Source organism: Salvelinus sp. IW2-2015, linkage group LG14, assembly GCF_002910315.2.
Source record: "Salvelinus sp. IW2-2015 linkage group LG14, ASM291031v2, whole genome shotgun sequence".
Lineage (NCBI taxonomy): Eukaryota > Metazoa > Chordata > Actinopteri > Salmoniformes > Salmonidae > Salvelinus > Salvelinus sp. IW2-2015.
The window spans coordinates 14,744,103-14,764,586 of record NC_036854.1 but is presented as its reverse complement, the minus strand read 5'-3'; the positions used below and the strand labels follow the sequence as shown (position 1 = coordinate 14,764,586).

The following is a 20,484-nucleotide window of genomic DNA, read 5'->3' as shown; positions in this document are numbered from 1 at the left end:
AGACAATAAAACTAATCGAATCCGAACTATAATCTAAGGTGGCCCGCAATCGCTGGAGGATTGCCGTGCTGATGATCTCCATCGTTAGGTGGCTGCTTGCCGAGAGGCTGAAGGGAGGAGGCACCACCAGCTCAACCCTCCCCCCAACGTCCACCACTACCACCCACTCCAACACCTCAACCACCTCTCAGGCTAAGAAAGGATCTGAGATCATTAGGAAAACTGTCAGCATTCCAGCCTTCAGCTCGCAGGGTGTAAACCCTCCATCTCATTCCCAGGCTCCATACCAGTTTCCAGGGTCGGAGGGTAAACTCTTTATGATGTACGCTCAGGGTGCCAGGATCCCCTTAATTTCCCAGGAGGTCCGGGAGAAGCTGGAGTCCCACGTCCGCCGCAAGCAGAGCCAGCGCCTCTGGGGCTTCCCCAAGCTGGTCACCAGGTATGTGGGCGACCTCACGCCCCTGCAGCCCCCCACCTCCTGCAGCGAAGGCAACTGGAAAATCATGGGCAACGTGACTGACCGCCAGGCAGTGTTCTCTGGACGAGTGCACCTCAACACAGAGTTCAGGTTGAAGAACAAGACTACCAAGCCAGCGGGGGAGCAGAAGGCTACTGCAGCTGTAGCTGCACCAAAGGACATCTCACCAGCCACCAGGACTGTGGAGAAGACTACCACCATCAGCACCATGCTCCAGCCAGCTGAGACTCATGCTACTAAACCACCCCAGACCAGAGCCACTCTGAACCAGCCCTCCCCTGTGATAACCTTGACCCCGGAGAGACAATGGCTGGAGAAGAAGGTGAGGAGTAAGTGTATGGAGGTAAAGCTCAAACACTTCCCTGGCATGGTCGCCCAGTCACACCATTCCGCCCTTGCCTGGACAACCAGCCAGCCAACCAGGAAGCCCACCCAGGTGGCAAAAGCCTCCACTGTTGTTCCGAAATGCCCCGCCCCACTCAGACAGAGAGATAAGGTATCATTCATGGACCAGGGGAAGCTGAGGCACCTGGCAGACAACCTGATCATGAAACACATGGAGCACGTTCAGAGACAGGGAGTGGCAACCCCTTCGACCCACACCCAGGGAGTGACAACCGCCTCGGCCCTCTCGCAAAGCTCTCACAGCCTGGCCCTAGAGACCTCGATCGACACCACCGTCTCACATCCCTACCCTGCCCTCATTAAACAGCTGGTGCTGGTGAATGGTTTAGAACAAGGTGCCGGGGAGAGCAAGACACTGCAGGCTCCACAGCAGTACAATGTGAAGCCTAGCTCAGCCACAGTCAAGGTGAGAAGACGCTGCAGCATCATGTGAATCTGCAGCAGCATCATCCAGCACTGAGGTCCAGAGGGCTCCTGCTGCCTCCTTTGATTAGGCCTCTCATTTCCTGCATATTTTAGCTAAAGATGTATCCAGAAGTGAATAGTATGTATTCTTTCTACCAAATACAGAGTTTTGCATTTCACATGATTTGACTCTGTTCTTTTTATTTATGACATTTTTTATTTAACTAGGCAAGTCCGTTAAGAACAAATTCTTATTTACAATGACGGCCTACCCCGGCCAAACCCGGACGACGCTGGGCCAATTGTGCGCTGCCCTATGGGACTCCCAATCACAGCCGGATGTGATACAGCCTGGATTCAAACCAGGGACTGTAGTGACGCCTCTTGCACTGAGATGTACTGCCTTAGAGTATCCCGAGTGGCGCAGCGGTCTATGAGTAGAGTATGTGTCTGTTCCTGATGAATATTAATTTGGGCTTATTCATTTCGGTTTGTTTTAAATACAACATGCATAGTTTAAAATACACAAAGTCAAAACTGAGTCTTAGATGGCCACATAGACACAAGCAAACACAGCTGACTGAAGAGGAAATAGCAGGGATATTGATGCTATAATGCACTTTACAGTAACAAACTGACATGTTGAGCTATTTTGGTCTGAGGTGGTGCCTCTTGAAGGTCTACTGCCGCTTTCCATTTCCATCTCAGAGCCGTTAGCCCAATGAGCTCTTTTCCAAGTCACCCGTTTGTCCAGTTAGCCTATTGGAATGACAGGTGCAGGTCTATCTTTATGGATGTAAACAGACCAGTTCATTCCCCTGTGTTATGTTTCAGTCTATGCTTGCGGATTCCTCCAGATGTCAGAACAAAGCGACACTACCTTGGAGACAGTGAGAGCAGACAGACAGAGCTATACTCCCACTCCCTGTCGCACACCCCCCACATACAAGTATTTATATTTCGTGCACATGGAACAATACCAGAACAAAGAGAAGGGTACATGCTAAATTATGCCTGACCCCTTTAGCTGGAGTGTTACTATAAACAGCTAGGATTGACCAGTCAAAAGTAGTGCACTGTGTAGGGAATAGGGTGCAATTCAGGATGGGTCCCGAGTCTCCGAATCAAGGAGTAGGACCTTGTTACTCAGCCTCCAACAAAGACAATGGAGCAGATTGAGAATACAGTGCCTTGATGAGGCTGATGCAGGAACAGTGCTATGGCTCTCTCCCTGGAGTCCTGTCACACGCTCCAGCAGACTGGGAATGAGAGGAGAGTAGGAGGGGGAAGGGGGGGGAAGAGGGTGTTTGTCTCACTAACTGTGTGCTGCATCATCTTTTGACAGCTAACATTTACATCCCCACTGTGCTCTCTTGCTATTAATATATTTATGCTAATGAGAATCCCAAAACCCAGGTGTCAGCGATGGTAAAAAGGTCACAATAAATAGAGAAAGGAGCACAACCTGCAATTCTGAGCCACCTGTGCCATGTATGGAAACTCATGTGTCCCAAATGGCACCCTATTCCCTACATAGTGCAAAACGATTGACAAGAGCCCTGGGCTCTTGGTCAAAAGTAGTGCACTACATAGGGAATAGGGTGCCATTTGGGGGCGCAGCCTTATTCATTATATGCCAGGGTATTCCAGAAGAGCGTTCTTCTCAGATACGCACTTCAACAGATGTGACACATACCATGCTTCAATGTATTATGCAGTGCCCCCTAATCTGATTTTGATGAGAAAGCCAATAATGATGAGCTTAGTAAACAGCCCTGCACACAGTTTCTAGCAGGCAGCTGTGGCTGAGAAGGAAACAACAGAGTTGGTCGCTGTGGGTGAAATATAGTGTTGGACTGGGACCCAGAGATACCTTTGAAAATGCTGAGCCTGATGTACAGGAAGGAGATCACACCTCTCTCTACGGCCTGTACACAGAACTGATGTACCACACAGTTGGCACAATAGTCACTTGTGATACAATAATGTTATTCTGCACAAAAATAAATCGCAACATACAATGGTTGTGTAAAACTGTTATATCACAAAAATATCAGCTGTATCAAAACCATTGTGTCAAATCATCAGTTGTACATTCTGAGTGTCTATGGGGTCTATGAGTAGAATTCTATGTAGATAACCTCCTGGTGGCAAAACGATACTCAACGTTGCCAGGATGGATGCTGATGTTCCTCTCTTTTCCGAAGTGAATGAGATATGTAATATTGATACCCACTGCCCTGCACTCAGGGTTACAGCTCTGTGGTCAGAATGATAACATCATGAGCACATCATCAGTACAGGGGAAACGGTCTCGAATACAGTTGCTTTCATTCCCCTGTGGTGCTGTGAACGACACCATTCTCTGTGATCCTGCAAACGACATTGAACAGAGAGACCTTGGGGAAACAAAAGCAAGGAGACTTCTTGATAATTGGTTACCTTGGTGAGGTTTTCATAGCTCAGCCACGTCTCTCATGTCAGTGGCTCTTTTCATAAGTGTACTGGCTGTTGCCAAGGTAGAGAGTCACATAACATCAAACCAAAGGACACTTTAACATCAAACCTCTCAGTAGTGTCACTATGATTCACTACTCTGCTCTGATGTGACCACAGCAGACCATGGGAGGTACTTCAGCTGGCAACTGGCCCTCAGAACCAAGGCACATGCTATGGTGCATTGGAAGAAAACTTGTAGGAATCGCAAATCCCTCAGAAACCGCTCATTAATCAACACCGTTGCAGTTCATCTTAATGCCCTTAAAATGGGAAGTACTAATTCCACTAAGGGCAGCCAGCAGAAGCAAGGCATGACACATCCCTCTTCTGCTACCTGTGGCTTCAGTCTCACACAAGGCTGCCTATTAAAGCCACCACACAATTATAAATTACATTTTCAGTTTGTGACATGAATATCGCACACAATGGAATACACCAAATTAAAAAGTCATTGCCCTTGATGAATATTCAATGTTATGAGGTTTTTGCTATGTGTAAATGCCCCCCATTCGTTAGGGTGGCTAGGTTCTCATTTCAAGGTGTCAGCACAGTGGCTTGAATATACTGGATAATTATTTTCTGTAAAGTTTTTGGAATCATTTCAAATGATCAGTCACACCCGACCCTTGTCCTTGCGCGCCTACAGTACATCTATTCAACAAACAAATGGCTTTTGCCTTTCTGTTCCTCTGCTCTTTGTTCCGCTGGATGGACAATATTATGCAAAGCAGATCATGATAATGTATGTAAAACACCCCACTGTGAGCCACGGCATAAAATCCAATATTTATAAAAGAGGGTCACTTTCAAAGTGCGCTTTCTCAGGAGTTTATTGAGAACCACCTGTTCTGATGTTCTCTGACATCACTCGCACCTGAGGGGATGGAAAAGGAAAAACCGACCGAGGCACGTTTTTATCATCAACCCCCTTGAGAGGTTGACTCTAGCGTCCGCCCTAAAAGGCAGGTCTGTTGCAGCATCACCTTTCCAGCTGCCTGGAGATTTAATTAGCAGCAATACCAAGAGCAGCACGTCACTGCTGCGCTCCTCTCTCAGGCTTCAGATAGTGACATGATTGACAATGCTGTATACGTCCCAAATGGCACCCCGTTCACTCTATGGTGCACTACTTTTAACCAGGGCCAACAGGGAAATTAGGTTGATATTTGGAACTCAGACCCTGTGAACAAACACAACAAAGAATCTCATGAATCATGCAGAGAGCAGAGGGCATCAGAGGGAGACCAGAGCTGTAAGTGGGAGTCAAACAGTCTGGCTGGCAATGGGACAGTCAGTGGCAAAGCTAGAGGCACTTCTGAGGGAACTGTATGGTAGGGGCCACAGATTGTGGTAACTAAGTATGTGGCCTGGATCCAAACTAAATTGTAAGAAAGCCTTCATAGAACAGCCTATCTCCTGGTTCTGTAGCACGAGGCAGTTTGATGCACCAGTACAACCCCAGGACAGGACGCTAGTCTGCCAAAAGGGGCTTATCACACAATCCATTTCCTTAATGCTGAGTGCCAAGCAGAGGCATCGGTCACATTTTTTAAATATTTGGTATGACTCGAAACTGAATTGCTCCAATTGAAAAATTTGGTTTGGATCCAGGCTAGTAACTGTGGTCAATTCATATGTCACTTCCTCCTAATCTTCAATTATGTAATGCACTATAATACATGTCCAGATTCTGGTATACAGTATGGATAACATCTAATGAAAATCTTCACCTGGAGTTTGTTTTGATAGCCTAAACAGAACACAAGCTTCATTAACCTGCTTCGTTTGTTTTGATCTGTTATGTTCTCTCAGTCTAGATCATGGAAATAGAATTTACTCATCAGAATGCATTCTAGCTCTGTGTTTAGGATGAAAACCATTATCTGATTGCTGTATTCTGCTGGTGCATTTAACCCATCTATAACCATGACACAGCTAGATCCAGATAGGATTCATGTATGGAAACAATCACTAATAATTGCCTTGCCTTCATTTACCTTCTACTGTAGTCTCAGGAAAATGACTGGCAAATGGCCTGTGAAATACTCGGTTTACTGTACACACACACACACATATGCTGTATTAGTATTTAGCTAGATATCAAATACCGGATTTAAAATTACACAATAAATCTATAGCACGTTGCTTAGCTTTATGAACAAGCGCGACGCCTAGTGACATCATCCTGCATTAAAATTAGATTTAGAGGTCTGTGCTGGACAGATTTCTTCATTACACCGCATCTTTTCATACGACATCCGCAATCGCAAAAACGGGTCCCAAAGCCAACCACTGTTCCGCAATGTTATTATAAGCGTATGTGACGCAGCTCACTTTCTAGCCATGGTCCCAGCAATTGTGCGCCCTATAAGCAATATTAAAATGCGCAACAATAACTTAAATAGGTTAAATGACCAGATTCTCACGTGGCCCATTATATTAGACCATGGGTATTACTGGGCTATATTTGCCAATATACTAGATGTAGTTTGACGAGAGCAGAGTTGGAGAGACACGCACTTCCTTTTGAGCTATTTTTATAGCCTACCTTTTAGAGGTGGGAAGATTTTAAGACGGAGAAATATAGGTGATCATTATGTATTTATAGGAAACGTAGTAAGCTACAGCCTAATCATATTTGGGAAGAACATTTCCTTGAAAATATAACTGTCCCGTTCTAGCCTACTCTGTAATTGAGACCACAGGCGCACCTGATCTCACACGTATGGCTACGGAATTTGAAGGAAGAATGATAAAAGCGGACACATGCACTTTATCTTGCGCTAAATAGTGCATATAGGATATAGCCTACCTTTTAGGAGGACGACTTGCAGGCAGACAAATGGGTAATCAAAAGTTAATTAAAAGACGAAATGCTCGCTCGTAGCTGGCGCTCGCGTTTTCAATGTTGATCATGTTTTTTTGATTGCACTTGGGTCACGTTGGTTGAGCGCCCTCCACTTTTTTCCATTATCAATATATATTTTACAGACTCTGTAGTAAACTATAGTGTAATCCAGTGGATGCTGCTGTGGGGATGACGGTTCATAATAATGGCTGGAACTGAGCTAATGGAATGGCATCAAACATGTGTTTGGGGTATTTGATACCATTCCACTGATTCTGCTCTAGTCATTACCACGAGCCTGTTCTCCCCAATTAAGGTGTCACCAACCTCCTGTGGCTGTTTCAATGTAATACAATAGGTAGGCCAACTCATAAAGCAGAAAGACAACCATATCCAAATAATCTACAGGACAATACAAATGTTTTAATCCCAATGTAGTCCGACTGCACGTGCTCACCCGGAAGCATCAGAAATGCGGACCCAACTGAAAGCCAGAGTCCATGACCATGACTACACTTGGCAGACTGAAAAGGTTTTTAATTATTTACAAATGAAAATACACCATAACATCTCCAACATCAATCTCCCTATTTATGTCATTTACAAAATGGACAAAAATATATAAAAAATGCATAAAAAGGTTATTCAAGGTAGCCAATTCAAGACCCAATTCAAGGTAAATCTTTTGTATTTACAAATGGAGTAGAGACGAGACATGGCAGTAATACCCATCATCCATGGTTGTGTACATTAGGCTCGTGTTGACAACGTTTTGTTACGAAACACAAAAACAAGTGTCTCTTAGTGGACAAGTTCACACAGCATCTCCTTGTTCCACTCAGTTTCAGACCACTTTCTTTCATTCTATACCTACTGAACAGCACCCAGGAGTATCAAGGTTCTCAGGGAGTTCTATCTCCGTGCCGACCGGCTTTCTAACAGCTGGATGACCAGGCGGGTCTTCAGCGACGGCAGCTTGTTGCTGTAGTTCTGTTGGAGCACGGTGCTCAGTCTACTGCGCAGGCTCCGCAGGCATGGCAGGGAGTTGCAGTCAGGCACATTCAGCAGAGTGTGGAAGAACTCTGTCCACAGATCACTGTGGGGATTTCTGGAGAAGAGAGAGGGAAGGAGAAAGTAGTGTGAATTTGAACTATGCTAGAAATATTTTGGGTCAAAAGGGGGAGATGTTTTCAAAACCCAAACAAAAATATTCAAGCAATTACTTGGAACAACAAAAAGTAGTGAAACCATAAAAGCCATTAGCACTCCTACTCAAGGGTTACCTTCTAAATACTGCATTTGTCTTCCACACACCACCCTCCTGTGTTACTTGCATGTATGTTCCAAAAATCATGCAGTACACCGTTCCAGCTATTCCAAAGTAGTCGGTCTAAAACACAAAGAAACGTAGTTAATATTCTCAACCGGTCGTATCGGACATCCACCCATATCACTACAGGACACGCACTTGACACAGACAGACACACTTTACCTGGTAGTTCCATGGTCTCCCACTCTTCATCTCTGTACACTGGAAGCCAGAGGTCATACACTTGGCAGTGAACGAAGTGCCCTCTGGGAACAGAGTCATGTCAATGCTCTGACCCAGGTCAATCAGGGCAAGGCCATGATCCAGGTTATCTGGGTCAAAGGACTTGTTCTCCAGGAACCTAAAACACAACAGACAATTAGCACAGTGAAGAGCCACTGGTAATCCCTGGTAGAGTACTGCATCCACCCGTTACTAGAAATGACTACAGGGAAAACAAAAACACATCCGAGAGACATAACCACCAGTAAGGAGCCATCCCTACCTATCTCCCAGCAGGAAGTTGTCTGGTTTGATGTCAGCGTGAACGATGTGGATGCTGTGCAGCTGTTCCACCATGTGCAGCATGCAGACAGTGAAGTAAATCACCAGAGGCTGGGGCATCACCTTGTCAGTCAGGTTTTTGTACAGGTTCACAGCGTTCTGGAGGGGAGTAATAAACATGTTTAACTCCATTTAGTGCTCCGGTGTGGCGTCTTTGGGTGCATCCCAATCTCCTTTCGTGTAAACTTGTTCATTACTTCCCACATATCTAAAAGCATTGGATTGGTAGAGACATGGGCTACAGGGAGTTTCCATCATATTTTTAATACCAGTCATTTCCTTTCAAATCAGTGAAGGGAAGTGAACAAGTGCACACAGACGTAGCCCTGACGTTCAATTGTTTGAGAAAATATGGTGGGTGATGAAGAGCGGTTACTACCCACCAATAGGGTGCCACAGTTGTGGAGCTCGCCCAATAGCACGCTGCCATTCTGAAAGAAGTGGGCAGAGTGGATGTTGCTGAAGAGGTGGCGCACGCTGGGCTGCAGCCGGGCATTCAGCTGAGTGTTGATGTAAAACTCCCATGGATTGGCTGGTTTCTGCACCTACATGTACAGATCAAGATACATACAATAATTGACAATCAAGCATTCAATAGGAGTGTACGAATTGTGAGGATAAAGTGCCACTACTAATTGTGCCACTATAAAGCCGTCATGTTATCATTCCTACCTTTAAAATCATCTTCTCTGAGGTTGTCAGGTCAGTTGCCTGGTAGACCGTGGCAAAGGCACCCTGTCCGAGGACGCAGTCAACCCGTAAGGAGCCTTCACCTGTGGATGACCATCAAAGCGACTTTTTAAAAATAGGGTGAATTCTTTTTAAGTCACTGCCAGTAAACACACCAAGACTTTCTTACCCATCTTGATGGTCATCTTGGGTGCGATGCTGGGGACTTTGCACTGCCAGGTGATGAAGTTTGGCTGGGAGGTGAGTGGCATGGGCAGTTTGGAGAGCAGGGAGGAGATCAGCTCATCATCCCAGGGGTCAGAGAACAGCTCTGACCCTTGGTCTGGGCTCATAGGAATATCCATGCCGTACCTCACCTCTGGAGCTGGACTCATAGGAATATCCATTCTGAACTTTGATGACGAATGGACTGGACTCATGGTAACATCCAAGCCAAACTTTGATGGTTCTGGACTCATAGGGATGTCCATGGTCTTCAGAGGGAAGCCATCTGTTCTCTGACCCTGACAGGGACTCATGAAGGCATCCAAGTCCAGGTCGAGTTCAACCCCAACCTCTGGGCTTTTTACCACTAACCAGTCTGGCTTGGGTGCACACTCTGGGCTCATTGGGATATCGAAAGCAGGTGTTGGGGCTTTCTCTGGACTAGTTGAAACATCAAAGTTGGATTTGAAGGCATCAATCTGGCTCTTTGAAAGGGATGCCTCTTCCACAGGTGCACGCTGTGAGAGAGGACAGGCTGGCTTTAAAGACTGCTCTGGGCTCACATAGACATCCCAGTCTGGTTTAGAGGCCTTGGGAGGAGGGCTTTTGGCCCCTGCCCCCTCAGTATGAGCCAGGGGGGCAGTCTGGTCTCTGAAGGACAGTGCGGCCGGGGCATGATGCTGCACCTCAGTCATGGAGCAGGCAGCCAGGCTTCGCTGGGCCAGGGCTAGCCCTTCACCCACGATGGTGCCCTGCTCAGCAAAGCCCTGCGCCCTCATAGAGCACTCAGCGCCGGTCTCAGATATCCCATCAGGTGGGCTCTGCTCTATGATAGGGCTGAGGGAGGGAAACAAACTCATTATCTCCACCATGGAGGCAACTACATGCGTTTGACCCAAACACTTGACTACACTTCAAAAACATTGACCAACGAGCATTCGAGTGAAAATGTACAGTACACTGCAGTTACTGGTAGTCTACAATAACAGGTTACCAGTAAGTACCTGAGTTTAGTGGGCTGTCGCAGGAAAGGGCCCTCTTCTGGACCACTAAAGCCTCTGGGGTGATCATTTTCTAGAGGGAGGAGAAAAAATAAAAAAAGTCAGACAAAAAAGGTCAAGTACTTGCTTTAGACCACATTGTTGTTCTGAACTACAGACACCTTTTACCAGGTGAGGGCATTTGATTTCTGAACAGCTCATGGTTGCATCCCAAATGGCACCCTATTCCCTATGTAGTGCATTACTTTTGACCAGAGCCCTATGGTGGCAATTGGGATGCATGCATCCTATGCATGAGCTCAGATAGAGGGCTACCTTGGTCCTGCTCAAAGTTCCAGGAGGAAGGAGCTTTGTTTTGGAAGGGCGTGGAGACCAGGTGGGCCGACAGGGAAAAGTCTCTGGTGCTGTTGGGGCAGGTGGCCAGGGAGTTGTAGCGTGCTCCCCACATAGTGCTCTCATCTGGTATCAATTCCGAAGGAGATTCCTGAGCAAACACACACATGAAACGATAAAGGTTTGCATTGTGTACACAACTTAACATAACCCAACCATATTCTTTCATTGAGTCCTTGCTAAATGAAGATGAGTACATCACCATGTAATTTTGCACTTACATCTTGTTTCTCTCTTTTAGATACAGCGATTTCTGCTAGGGCCCTTGGTGGCTTAGCCTTGTCCACCATAGTAGCACTAAATGGAGCAGGAAAAGCACCATAAAGCAGTGTTCATAAATTTACTTTGAGAATTAAAGAGATAGCAAAGAAAATGGGATGCAGGAGAAGAATGTTTCACCTGCAGTTCTCCTTGTTTTCGTTCTCATCCTGAAAGATTGCGAAAGGCACTGCATTGGGGGGCTTGCTGAACAAAGAGGTGCTTCCTTTAAATAATAATTTAAAAAAGAGAAAAAAAGACATTTAACCACAATGTAAAATCAAAAAGGGTGACCTGCCATTATGCATCTTTTATTGATTGTTGTTTTCTTTTACCTCTCATTTTACTGTGAAGTGTTTTGCAATTGTAAATACACTTCTGATTTGACCTACAGACAAACAAAAAGTTGAGAAGTTACAATCGAAGGCGGAATTGAATTACCCCTTCTGTGGTAGACAGCATCAAAGCTCTTCTCAGCCTGATGCATTGACATGCTGGGGAACTGTTCCTCCTGCATGAGGGTTGGAGCCTGGAACATGTCCATGATCGCATCTGGAGGGGAAGGTAAAGAGAGGTGAGATACTAAAAAGGACCATATAATTAGGAATTAGAATTCTAGAATGGACATGAACCTTCTTATGGATGGGATGATAAAGGTCAGCCATTTTGGTCAGGGAATTAGTAAACCATGGTTTGCCAGTGCTGTGATAAGATCGTGTAAAATAATAAATTTGAATAATTTATCTGCACTGCATGTTTGTTAGCTACTGTAGCTAGCCAGCTAGTTTTACAGGAATAATTCCATCAATTTTTCTAATTAACTGCCAACATTCCATTCAAACAGTATATAGTATATAGTCAATCCACAGCCATTATCCATATACTGGCTGAAATCAGTTGACGATAGGATTAGACATGTTGTAAATGCAACGACTACTGATATTCTATCATATAATAGCACTCACAGCTTTCCAAGAAAACAAAATCTGAAATATTTATGGTCTGTTTCCATATATATTTTAGAGGCTATTTATATAGAAAATGTGTATAAAACCTGTATACACTATGTGTAATTATATGACAATATTTTAGGTTGACAATTCCATTACACAATTTCTGATATATAGTGCATTCGGAAAGTATTCAGACCCCTTGACTTTTTCCACATTTTGTGACGTTACAGCCTTATCCTAAAATTGATTAAAGTTATTTTCCCCTCAATCTACACACAATAGCCCATACTGACAAAGCAAAAACTGGTTTTTAGAAATGTAATAAAATACTGAAATTGTACATTTGCATAAGTATTCAGACCCTTTACACAGTACTTTGTAAAAGCACCTTTGGTAGCGATTACAGCCTCGAGTCTTCTTGGGTATGACGCTACAAGTTTGGCACACCTTCATATGGGGAGATTCTCCCATTCTTCAATGTAGATCCTGTCAAGCTCTGTCAGGTTGGATGGGGAGCGTCGCTGCACAGCTACTTTCAGGTCTCTCCAGACTAGAGGTCGACCGATTAATCGGAATGGCCGATTTGCCGAATATATATATATATATTTTTTTTTTTACACCTTTATTTAATCTTTATTTAACTAGGCAAGTCAGTTAAGAACACATTCTTATTTTCAATGGCGGCCTAGGAACGTTCTGCCTCAGAATTTTAACCTTGTCGGCTCGGGGGATCCAATCTTGCAACCTTACAGTTAACTAGTCCAATGCTCTAACACCTGATTACATTGCACTCCACGAGGAGCCTGCCTGTTAGCGAATGCAGCAAGCTAAGGTAAGTTGCTAGCTAGCATTAAACTTATCTTATAAAAAACAATCAATCAATGACTGTCATTGCTCCAATGTGTACTTAACCATAAACATCAATGCCTTTCTTAAAATCAATACACAAGTATATATTTTTTAAACCTGCATATTTAGCTAAAAGAAATCCAGGTTAGCAGGCAATATTAACCAGGTGAAATTGGGTCATTTCTCTTGCGTTCATTGCACGCAGAGTCAGGGTATATGCAACAGTTTGGGCCGCCTGGCTCTTTGTGAACTAATTTGCCAGAATTTTACGTAATTATGACAACATTGAAGGTTGTGCAATGTAACAGGAATATTTAGACTCATGGATGCCACCCGTTAGATAAAATACAGAACGGAATAAACGTTTTGTTTGAGGTGATAGTTTCCGGATTAGTCAAAGGTATATGGTTTAGAGAGAAATAGTCAACGCGTTATAATTCCTGTAATAACTTGCGGCTGAATTTGAAAGGGGTTCCTTCGTTATTTTACCGTTCATGTCTTCCATAGAGAATGTCTTGATCTACTTCAAATAAGGTCTRTGTTTCGTGCAGGCTTAAACCGCCTCGACGTTTTGATACCCGTGTAAATCTCACTAGGATAAGGTAACGTTTGTCAACATATTTTCATAAATCCACTCTACAAAAAAATGTATCTTCGCTTATATTTAGCCAATATTGATCAGAGTTACCTTGTCCTATGCGATATCTACACAGTTATAAAATTGGCACGGTGATGTAAGCCTACACGAAACACAGACCTTATTTTAAGTGTAAATCTAAAAATATCCTATGGAATAAATGAAGGAACCGCTTTTCAGATTTGCTAAAAGGTGTCATGGAATTATGACTCGCACTTTGGTTGTCAATTCTTACCATGCCCATTATTAAAATAGGATTTCCTGCATATAGAAATTAAATTTTGTTTTCAACATTCATCACAGGTAACTTAAACTCTATTTTATTCAAACAGTTGAGAGTATTTGTCTCCTAAGCAGACTCTTCAGTATCATTGTCACTTCAGAGCTGTGTGCGTGTGTGTATTTACGTATTATATTAAGTTAAAATAAAAGTGTTCATTGTTCATTCAGATTGTTTGCAATTGTCATTATTACAAAAATGTGTGTGTGTGTGGTATGTGTGTGTATGATATATATATATTTATTAAAAAAATAAAAAAATAAAAAAATTATATATCGGCATCGGCTTTTTTTATCCTCCAATAATCGGTACGGTATTGAAAAATCATAATCGGTCGACCTCTACTCCAGACATGTTCGATCGGGTTCAATCCGGGCTCTGGCAGGGCCACTCAAGGACATTCAGAGACTTGTCTCCAAGCCACTCCTGTGTTGTCTTGGCTGTGTGCTTAGGGTCGTTGTCCTGTTGGAAGGTGAACCTTAACCTGCTCCAGAGCGTTCAGGCTGGGGTGTTAATTGGCCAGCGTCGTCCAGGTTAGGGGAGGCTTGGCCGTCAGGGATATCCTTGTCTCATCGCGCACTAGCGACTCATGTGGCGAGTCGGGCGCAGTGCACGCTGACATGGTCACCAGGTGTACGGTGTTTACTCCGACACATTGGTGCGGCTGGCTTCGGGTTGGATGGCATTGTGTCAAGAAGCAGTGCGGCTAGGTTGGGTTCGGAGGAGGCATGGCTCTCGACCTTCGCCTCTCCCGAGTCCGTACGGGAGTTGCAGCGATGAGACAAGACTGTAACTACTACCAATTGGATACCACAAAATTGGGGAGAAAAAAGGGGTGAAAAATACACACAAAAAATAGAAAGAATCTCTTTGACTTTGGCTCCGTTCATCCTTCCCTAGATCCTCAGTAGTCTCCCAGTCCCTGCCGCTGAAAAACATCCCCACAGCATGTTGCTGCCACCACTATGCTTCACCCATAGGGATGGTGCCAGGTTTCCCCCAGACATGATGCTTTGCATTCAGGCCAAAAGAGTTCACTCTTAGTTTCATCAGACCAGAACATCTTGTCTCTCATGGTCAGAGTCCTTTAGGTCCTTTTGGCATACTCCAAGCAGGCTGTCATGTGCCTTTTATGGAGGAGTGGCTTCTGTCTGGCACTCTACCATAAAAGCCTGATTGGTGGAGTGCTGCAGTAGAATGGTTGTCCTTCTGGAATGTCTCCCATCTCCACAGAAGAACTCTGGAAGCTCTTTCAGAGTGACCATCAGGTTCTTAGTCACCTCAACAGATCAACGCCCTTCTCTCCCGTTTGCTCAGTTTGGCCCGGGCGACCAGCTTCTGGGAAGAGTATTGGTGGTTCCCCCCAATTTTGTGGTATCCAATTGGTAGTAGTTACAGTCTTGTCTCATCGCTGCAACTCCCGTACGGACTCGGGAGAGGCGAAGGTCGAGAGCCATGCATTTTTGGGGACCTTCAATGCTGCAGAATGTTTTTGGTACTCTTCCCCAGATCTGTGCCTCGACAATCCTGTCTTGGAGCGCTACAGACAATTCCTTCAACCTCATGGCTTGGTTTTTGCTCTGACATGCACGGTCAACTGTGGGACCTTACATAGACAGGTGTGTGCCTTTCCAAATCATGTCCAATCAATTGAATTTACCACAGGTGGACTCCAACCAAGTTGTAGAAACATCTCAAGAATGATCAATGGAAACAGGATGCACTTGAGCTCAATTTCAAGTCTCATAACAAAGTGTCTGAGTACTTATGTAAATAAGGTACTTCTGTTTTTAATTTGTAATACATTTGCTAAAATTTCTAAAAACCTGTTTTCACTTTGTCATTATGGGGTATTGTGCGTAGATTGACGAGGGGAAGAAATTATTTCATCCATTTTAGATTAAGGCTGTAAAGTAACAAAATGTGGAAAAATGGAAGAGGTCTAAATACTTTCCAAATGCACTGCATCACATGCCTTACTTTTATTTTCCTGCATAAGAAAAATCAGGATTATCACCGTACTGCCATTCATTCCTCCCTGACCAATATGGCTGCCATTTTCACCCCATTCTGGAACTTTTATTCAGGTTCATGACATAGCCCCTCTAGTAATTTAATAGGATCTCTCTATGCTAAATCTCAATTGGTTGTACTGCCTTTACCATACACATGTATGGTGGTAATACATTTGAATATCTCCACCAAAAAAGGGATTGAGTGTAGCAGATAGCACAACGGAAGTGATTGATTTGAGCACCAATTTTCTGCCTTTGAATTTAAATCACCAATATCTGAACACAACACACTATGATTGATTGACCAATACATGTATGAAGAAATGCCTTCATTTCAGTAAATGAAAAGAGTTGAGTACCCCACTCACCAAGTGCCTCCCGTGTGTTGACTGTTGGGGATGGGAGAACCCTGGACGGGGTGGCTTGCACCAGTCCCAGAGAAGTGTTAGGAGTGATATGGGACAGGTTCCCAGTCCCTCCCTGTGATACTGAGAGAGAGAGGGACGGTGTAATTAAACCTTTTAATTCACATACGGAAACTAATTAGGCGAATAAAGAGCCCAGATTATGATATTTTACTTACCATCTAATTTCACCTCCGACTCAGTACCTTCACTGACAGACACCTCACTGGAAAAACAAAGGGAAATGATTAGCTTAGACGATAAAAGGCTAAATAATTTAAAACAAATTCATTATCTACATCTCTGAGGTGTCTCGCCCTGCCAGAGCTAAATAGGCTAGAGACACATAATAAATTCTGGTTGTGAATAATGACATCTGAAACTCGGACTAATCTTTAGACATGATGACTCATTATCACTTACTGGGAATCTCTGCCATTGTACTGCTGGAAGCTGCTGCTGAGGTAGTTCACTAAGCCACCGAGTTGGGACTGGGAGCGAACATCCTGGAGAGGATCTGCCCCGTGCTGCAACTCAGATTCATAGGCTGCTGGCTTCTTTGGGGCCGATCCAAATGACAATCTAATAGGCTTAGGGTTTTGTCTTGGTTGGAGTTGAACCAGAGAGGCCTGTAGAGAATATGCCTGGGGAGCAACTGCAGATGGTTTTGGTGCTTCTGTACATTGACGCAAGTGACCCATTGGTGCTTTTGGCAGGTGAAAGGAGCAGCTATGGGAGGTGTTTTCCTCTTCCACCTGTCCAGATGGGGGAGAGGACATCTGTGAGAGCAGGGTGTCTGTGATGGGAACCCTGAGATGGACGCGCTGAGTGTGGGCCGCAGGTTCCTTCACCGTGCCTTTTCTGGGGTCCTGTCCACTGTTCAGTCTCAAGCCTGGAGTGGGTTTGATTCCGAGGTTGTTTGAGAGTGGAGGGTGCCTAAAGGACTGTTGTAGGAACCCAGGATTCAGTCCTGTTGCAGGTGTGCAGGATGCCTGAAAACAGAAGTGCATGCCACATTTTAAAAAAGGGTCATACAAATTCTATGGGAACCACGACAATAGAAATTGAAGTTAAGGAGCCATGTGGATTCTCTTACCTGCACTTGTGGAGCAATGGCTGAGCTTCCCTGGACTGTAGAGCTCACACCGAGGTTACTCTCCAGCTCCTCCAGCAGTTGGTTCATCCTTATCACTTCCTCCTCCTGCTCTCTAGCCAACCTCTGACGTTCCTCTGGTAATATAACACAAACAAACATTGGTCAAAGCTCACAGTTGGCACTGTGGTAGTGAGGCACACACTCAGCTGTTGGTGCATTTGATTTAGATAACGGGTGTCTGTAAAGGATGTCATGTGGCCAGTTCATATTGATGTCTGACTCCACGATAAAATACAGCCTTGCATTTCTACTGTTAGAGGAGTGGGATGCAACAGCGCTGCGTTAGAAAGTCATATGATCCTACCAAACTCTCTCTGCTTCTCCACTTGCTTGCATCTCACAAAGTATCGTCTGGCTCGGACCTCCTCGAAGCAAAGTTCAGACCCTTCGCAGATGAGGTCTTCAGTATGGTACATCGACACTGTTTGCAAGTTTACAGCCGGGCCTTGATTGGGTTTATTTACCACCACATTTTCAGACCGGGAGATTCTGCGGGAGAGTCGTTTCATTAGAGGGAATACAATGTAACTTTTCAACAAACAAAAAATATATACACACACGCACACTAAAACGTTTTGTTATTACGTTATAAAGACTTACATGCGAACTGTTCTGTCTGCAGGGAGTTGGGACAGACCTTCGGGGTCCTGTGGCAGAAACATTTATATTTCTCTGTTGATCACTTTCTACGAACAAACATGAGAAATGATTCTGAAGCCATTTATAAACATTTTGAAGACAAAAAAAATGTGGTAACTCACCTTGTACTGTGGGCCAGGCTCTCTGTGGGATTGCAGCTGATTTACCAAGTGAGAAGTCTGAAGAGGATTCCGTACACCTTCTGTTTTCATAAACAAATTCAGGTTAGATTGTGGATACGTTAGTCAAAGAACCAGTCCACAAGGAAGAAAACAGTCTCACCTGATGCCCCTGTCCCACCTCTAGAAGTGCTGGTTTGGAACCTCCTGTGAATACATTTAGATGTATCAACAATAAACACAACATGGAAAGGCTAAAACTTTCAGTCAATTGAGTCCTTAATTTTGACATGTAATTCAAACTAACCTGTATTGCTGAAGGACAGTGTCAACTGGCTCAGCTTGGTTTTCCATGGCTCTCTGGTAGACGGCGTCAGCCTGTTGAAGCAGGCCCTGCTGCTCAAACTGTTGAGCCCACGCCACATAAAGGACTGCAGCTCTGGTGCCAATACCCTTACTGTATATGTGACTGTACAGTTTGATGGGCTCATCATAATAACTTGCACATTTGATGCAGTAGTTTACGTATCGGATGTCATTGGAGTAGCGCTCCTCTTGTAGAAATCTTTGTACTAGACGATCTAGCACAAGAGACATCCCCTTGGCGTCTTCAGCAGGTAATCTCTTCTCTAGATATTCAATAAATCTGAAATAATGTAAAAGTATGGTAAAGATAGTTACACACCAATAAATATTCACACACAAAAAAAAGTTGTTACTCACAAACCAGGTGAGATTTGCATGCAAAAATATCCCATCAATGACAGATGCATAACCCTTTATTGTTTACTTTTGTTTGTGGCCCCCTCTATGAAGATAATAATGGAATATAACGCATGCACAAGTTACAGTACCTGTCCCATGGATCTAGGGGGTCGTCTCCAGTATAGTTGCTCAAACTTTCCTCAAAGCTCCTGTAAAGCCAATTAATTTGATTAAAAACTCAACCGCAGTTTGAACCCCTTCCTCTTCTGCTTAACTGTTACTGTAGCTAGCTAACTTCTAGCATGGATGACAATACGTTTATGTCAATCAAAACAAAGTATTACTGTAAATTGTATCAGCAAAGAAACTCTAGTATCAAATCTTGTATTATTCACCAAGCAGCAAAATAGGAAATAGTTACTTAACATTAGTTGGCTAGCTACTGTTAGCTAGCAAGGAATCAGGATTAACGTTAGCTGGGTGTGGAAAAATAAAAGCAGTTAGCTAGCTAAGTTACCGAACTTACTGTAAATGTGAACCAACATTCATGGTGTGGACTGAACAGCAGACTGGCGGTTCCCACTCCAAATTCCAACAACACAAATATGAGCAATTACACGCAAATCTAAGTTACATTAATTCAGTAGCTAAATACCAAGTATTGCATTCGCGTCGCTAGCAAAGACACTGGTGGCTTATTCTATCTGTGTCGCTAGCATGGCTGGTGTCACAGAGTACTGTGAAACTGTCTTTGCCATTGATCTATAATAAGAACGGACTTTGCTGGTAGGGTATTTCAAATTCCGCGCCTAGCTGATACGTCAAAAATCAGCATCATAAATGAATGCATCCAATCAGCGCCTTTGGAGCGAGTAAACGCGATTTCATTGGCTGGATGAAAAAAAAGATATTCACCTACGTGAAACTTTCGCCAATGCCTGAATCTGCCATTTTGAATCGTTTGATGAATTCGATTATAAATATGTTACAAAATGTGCAAATAAAAAAGTGCTATATCTTAAAAAGGAATGACAACAAAAATATGCTTTTTGGTCTTAATTTAAAATCAGGGATAAGGTTAGCATTGTGGTCAGTGTTGGTGAGTAGTGAACCACATGTAGTTCCACTACTAATTTAACTCCATTTTGCAGTAGCATGGTGGTTGTAGAACTACATTCAAATCTTGGTAGTGTTTTCAGTGGTTAATTACTGTTTTGCTGTGTATCTAGCTACTGAAACTACACACTACTTGTTTTGCAAAAATAAAATATGGGTGAAGTAGGGAAGAATTTCCTTTATTTTTCGGCATCAGAACTGCCTAATTCTCCTTTGAAACATAATTGATGTGTTTAATATGCTACATTACATATTCTGTTAACATCTGACTCCAGAGGGATCTATTCTTTCAATTTGTTGTCTGACACTTCAGATTTAAATATGATAATTATCACAAAGTAGTTTGTATGTAGTGAACTACTTTCTCAAAGTAACTTAGTTAAGTAAACTATATTTTTCTTAAGGGTAGCTTTAGTGTAGCTTAACTTCTTCCAGTGTGAAGTAATTGGTAGCTTGTTAACTACATTATATTTTCTAAGTAGCTTCCCCAACACTGAGTGTGGTTAGGGTTAGGTTTATGTTTAAAATCAGATTTTAAAGCTGTAATATGTAACTTT

At 43.7% G+C, this 20,484-nt stretch overlaps 1 protein-coding gene across 2 annotated transcripts; it reads right to left on the bottom strand.

The window, feature by feature from the left end:
* Nucleotides 1–7,151: 7,151 nt before the first annotated feature.
* Nucleotides 7,152–19,578, bottom strand: LOC111973114 (mitotic checkpoint serine/threonine-protein kinase BUB1-like). Of its 2 annotated transcripts, XM_070446550.1 has the most exons (24): nucleotides 19,338–19,578; nucleotides 18,961–19,020; nucleotides 18,414–18,752; nucleotides 18,270–18,313; nucleotides 18,110–18,189; nucleotides 17,949–17,995; nucleotides 17,653–17,837; nucleotides 17,289–17,422; nucleotides 16,616–17,184; nucleotides 16,372–16,418; nucleotides 16,157–16,276; nucleotides 11,496–11,606; nucleotides 11,196–11,280; nucleotides 11,018–11,093; nucleotides 10,719–10,887; nucleotides 10,407–10,476; nucleotides 9,592–10,239; nucleotides 9,368–9,549; nucleotides 9,181–9,281; nucleotides 8,892–9,053; nucleotides 8,450–8,607; nucleotides 8,128–8,305; nucleotides 7,919–8,025; nucleotides 7,152–7,743 (listed from the first exon to the last, which is right to left on the bottom strand). In XM_070446550.1, exons 1-24 carry the CDS (start codon nucleotides 19,358–19,360, stop codon nucleotides 7,548–7,550), a joined length of 3,891 nt encoding a protein of 1,296 aa, XP_070302651.1. In that variant the 5' UTR covers nucleotides 19,361–19,578; the 3' UTR covers nucleotides 7,152–7,547. The 2 variants fall into 2 exon arrangements, with proteins under 2 accessions (XP_070302651.1, XP_023856122.1); XM_024000354.1 differs by having other exon boundaries at nucleotides 9,368–10,239.
* Between the last annotated feature and the right edge of the window lie 906 nt (nucleotides 19,579–20,484).

Excerpts from the sequence above, each read along its gene's own strand:
- LOC111973114 (XM_024000354.1), bottom strand. The coding sequence starts at position 19,360 with ATGAATGTTGGTTCACATTTACA. Across the intron at positions 17,996-18,109 it reads AGCCTGGCCCACAGTACAAG|GACCCCGAAGGTCTGTCCCA; the intron begins GTGAGTTACCAC and ends TTTCTGCCACAG. Across the intron at positions 8,306-8,449 it reads AACTTCCTGCTGGGAGATAG|GTTCCTGGAGAACAAGTCCT; the intron begins GTAGGGATGGCT and ends GTTGTGTTTTAG.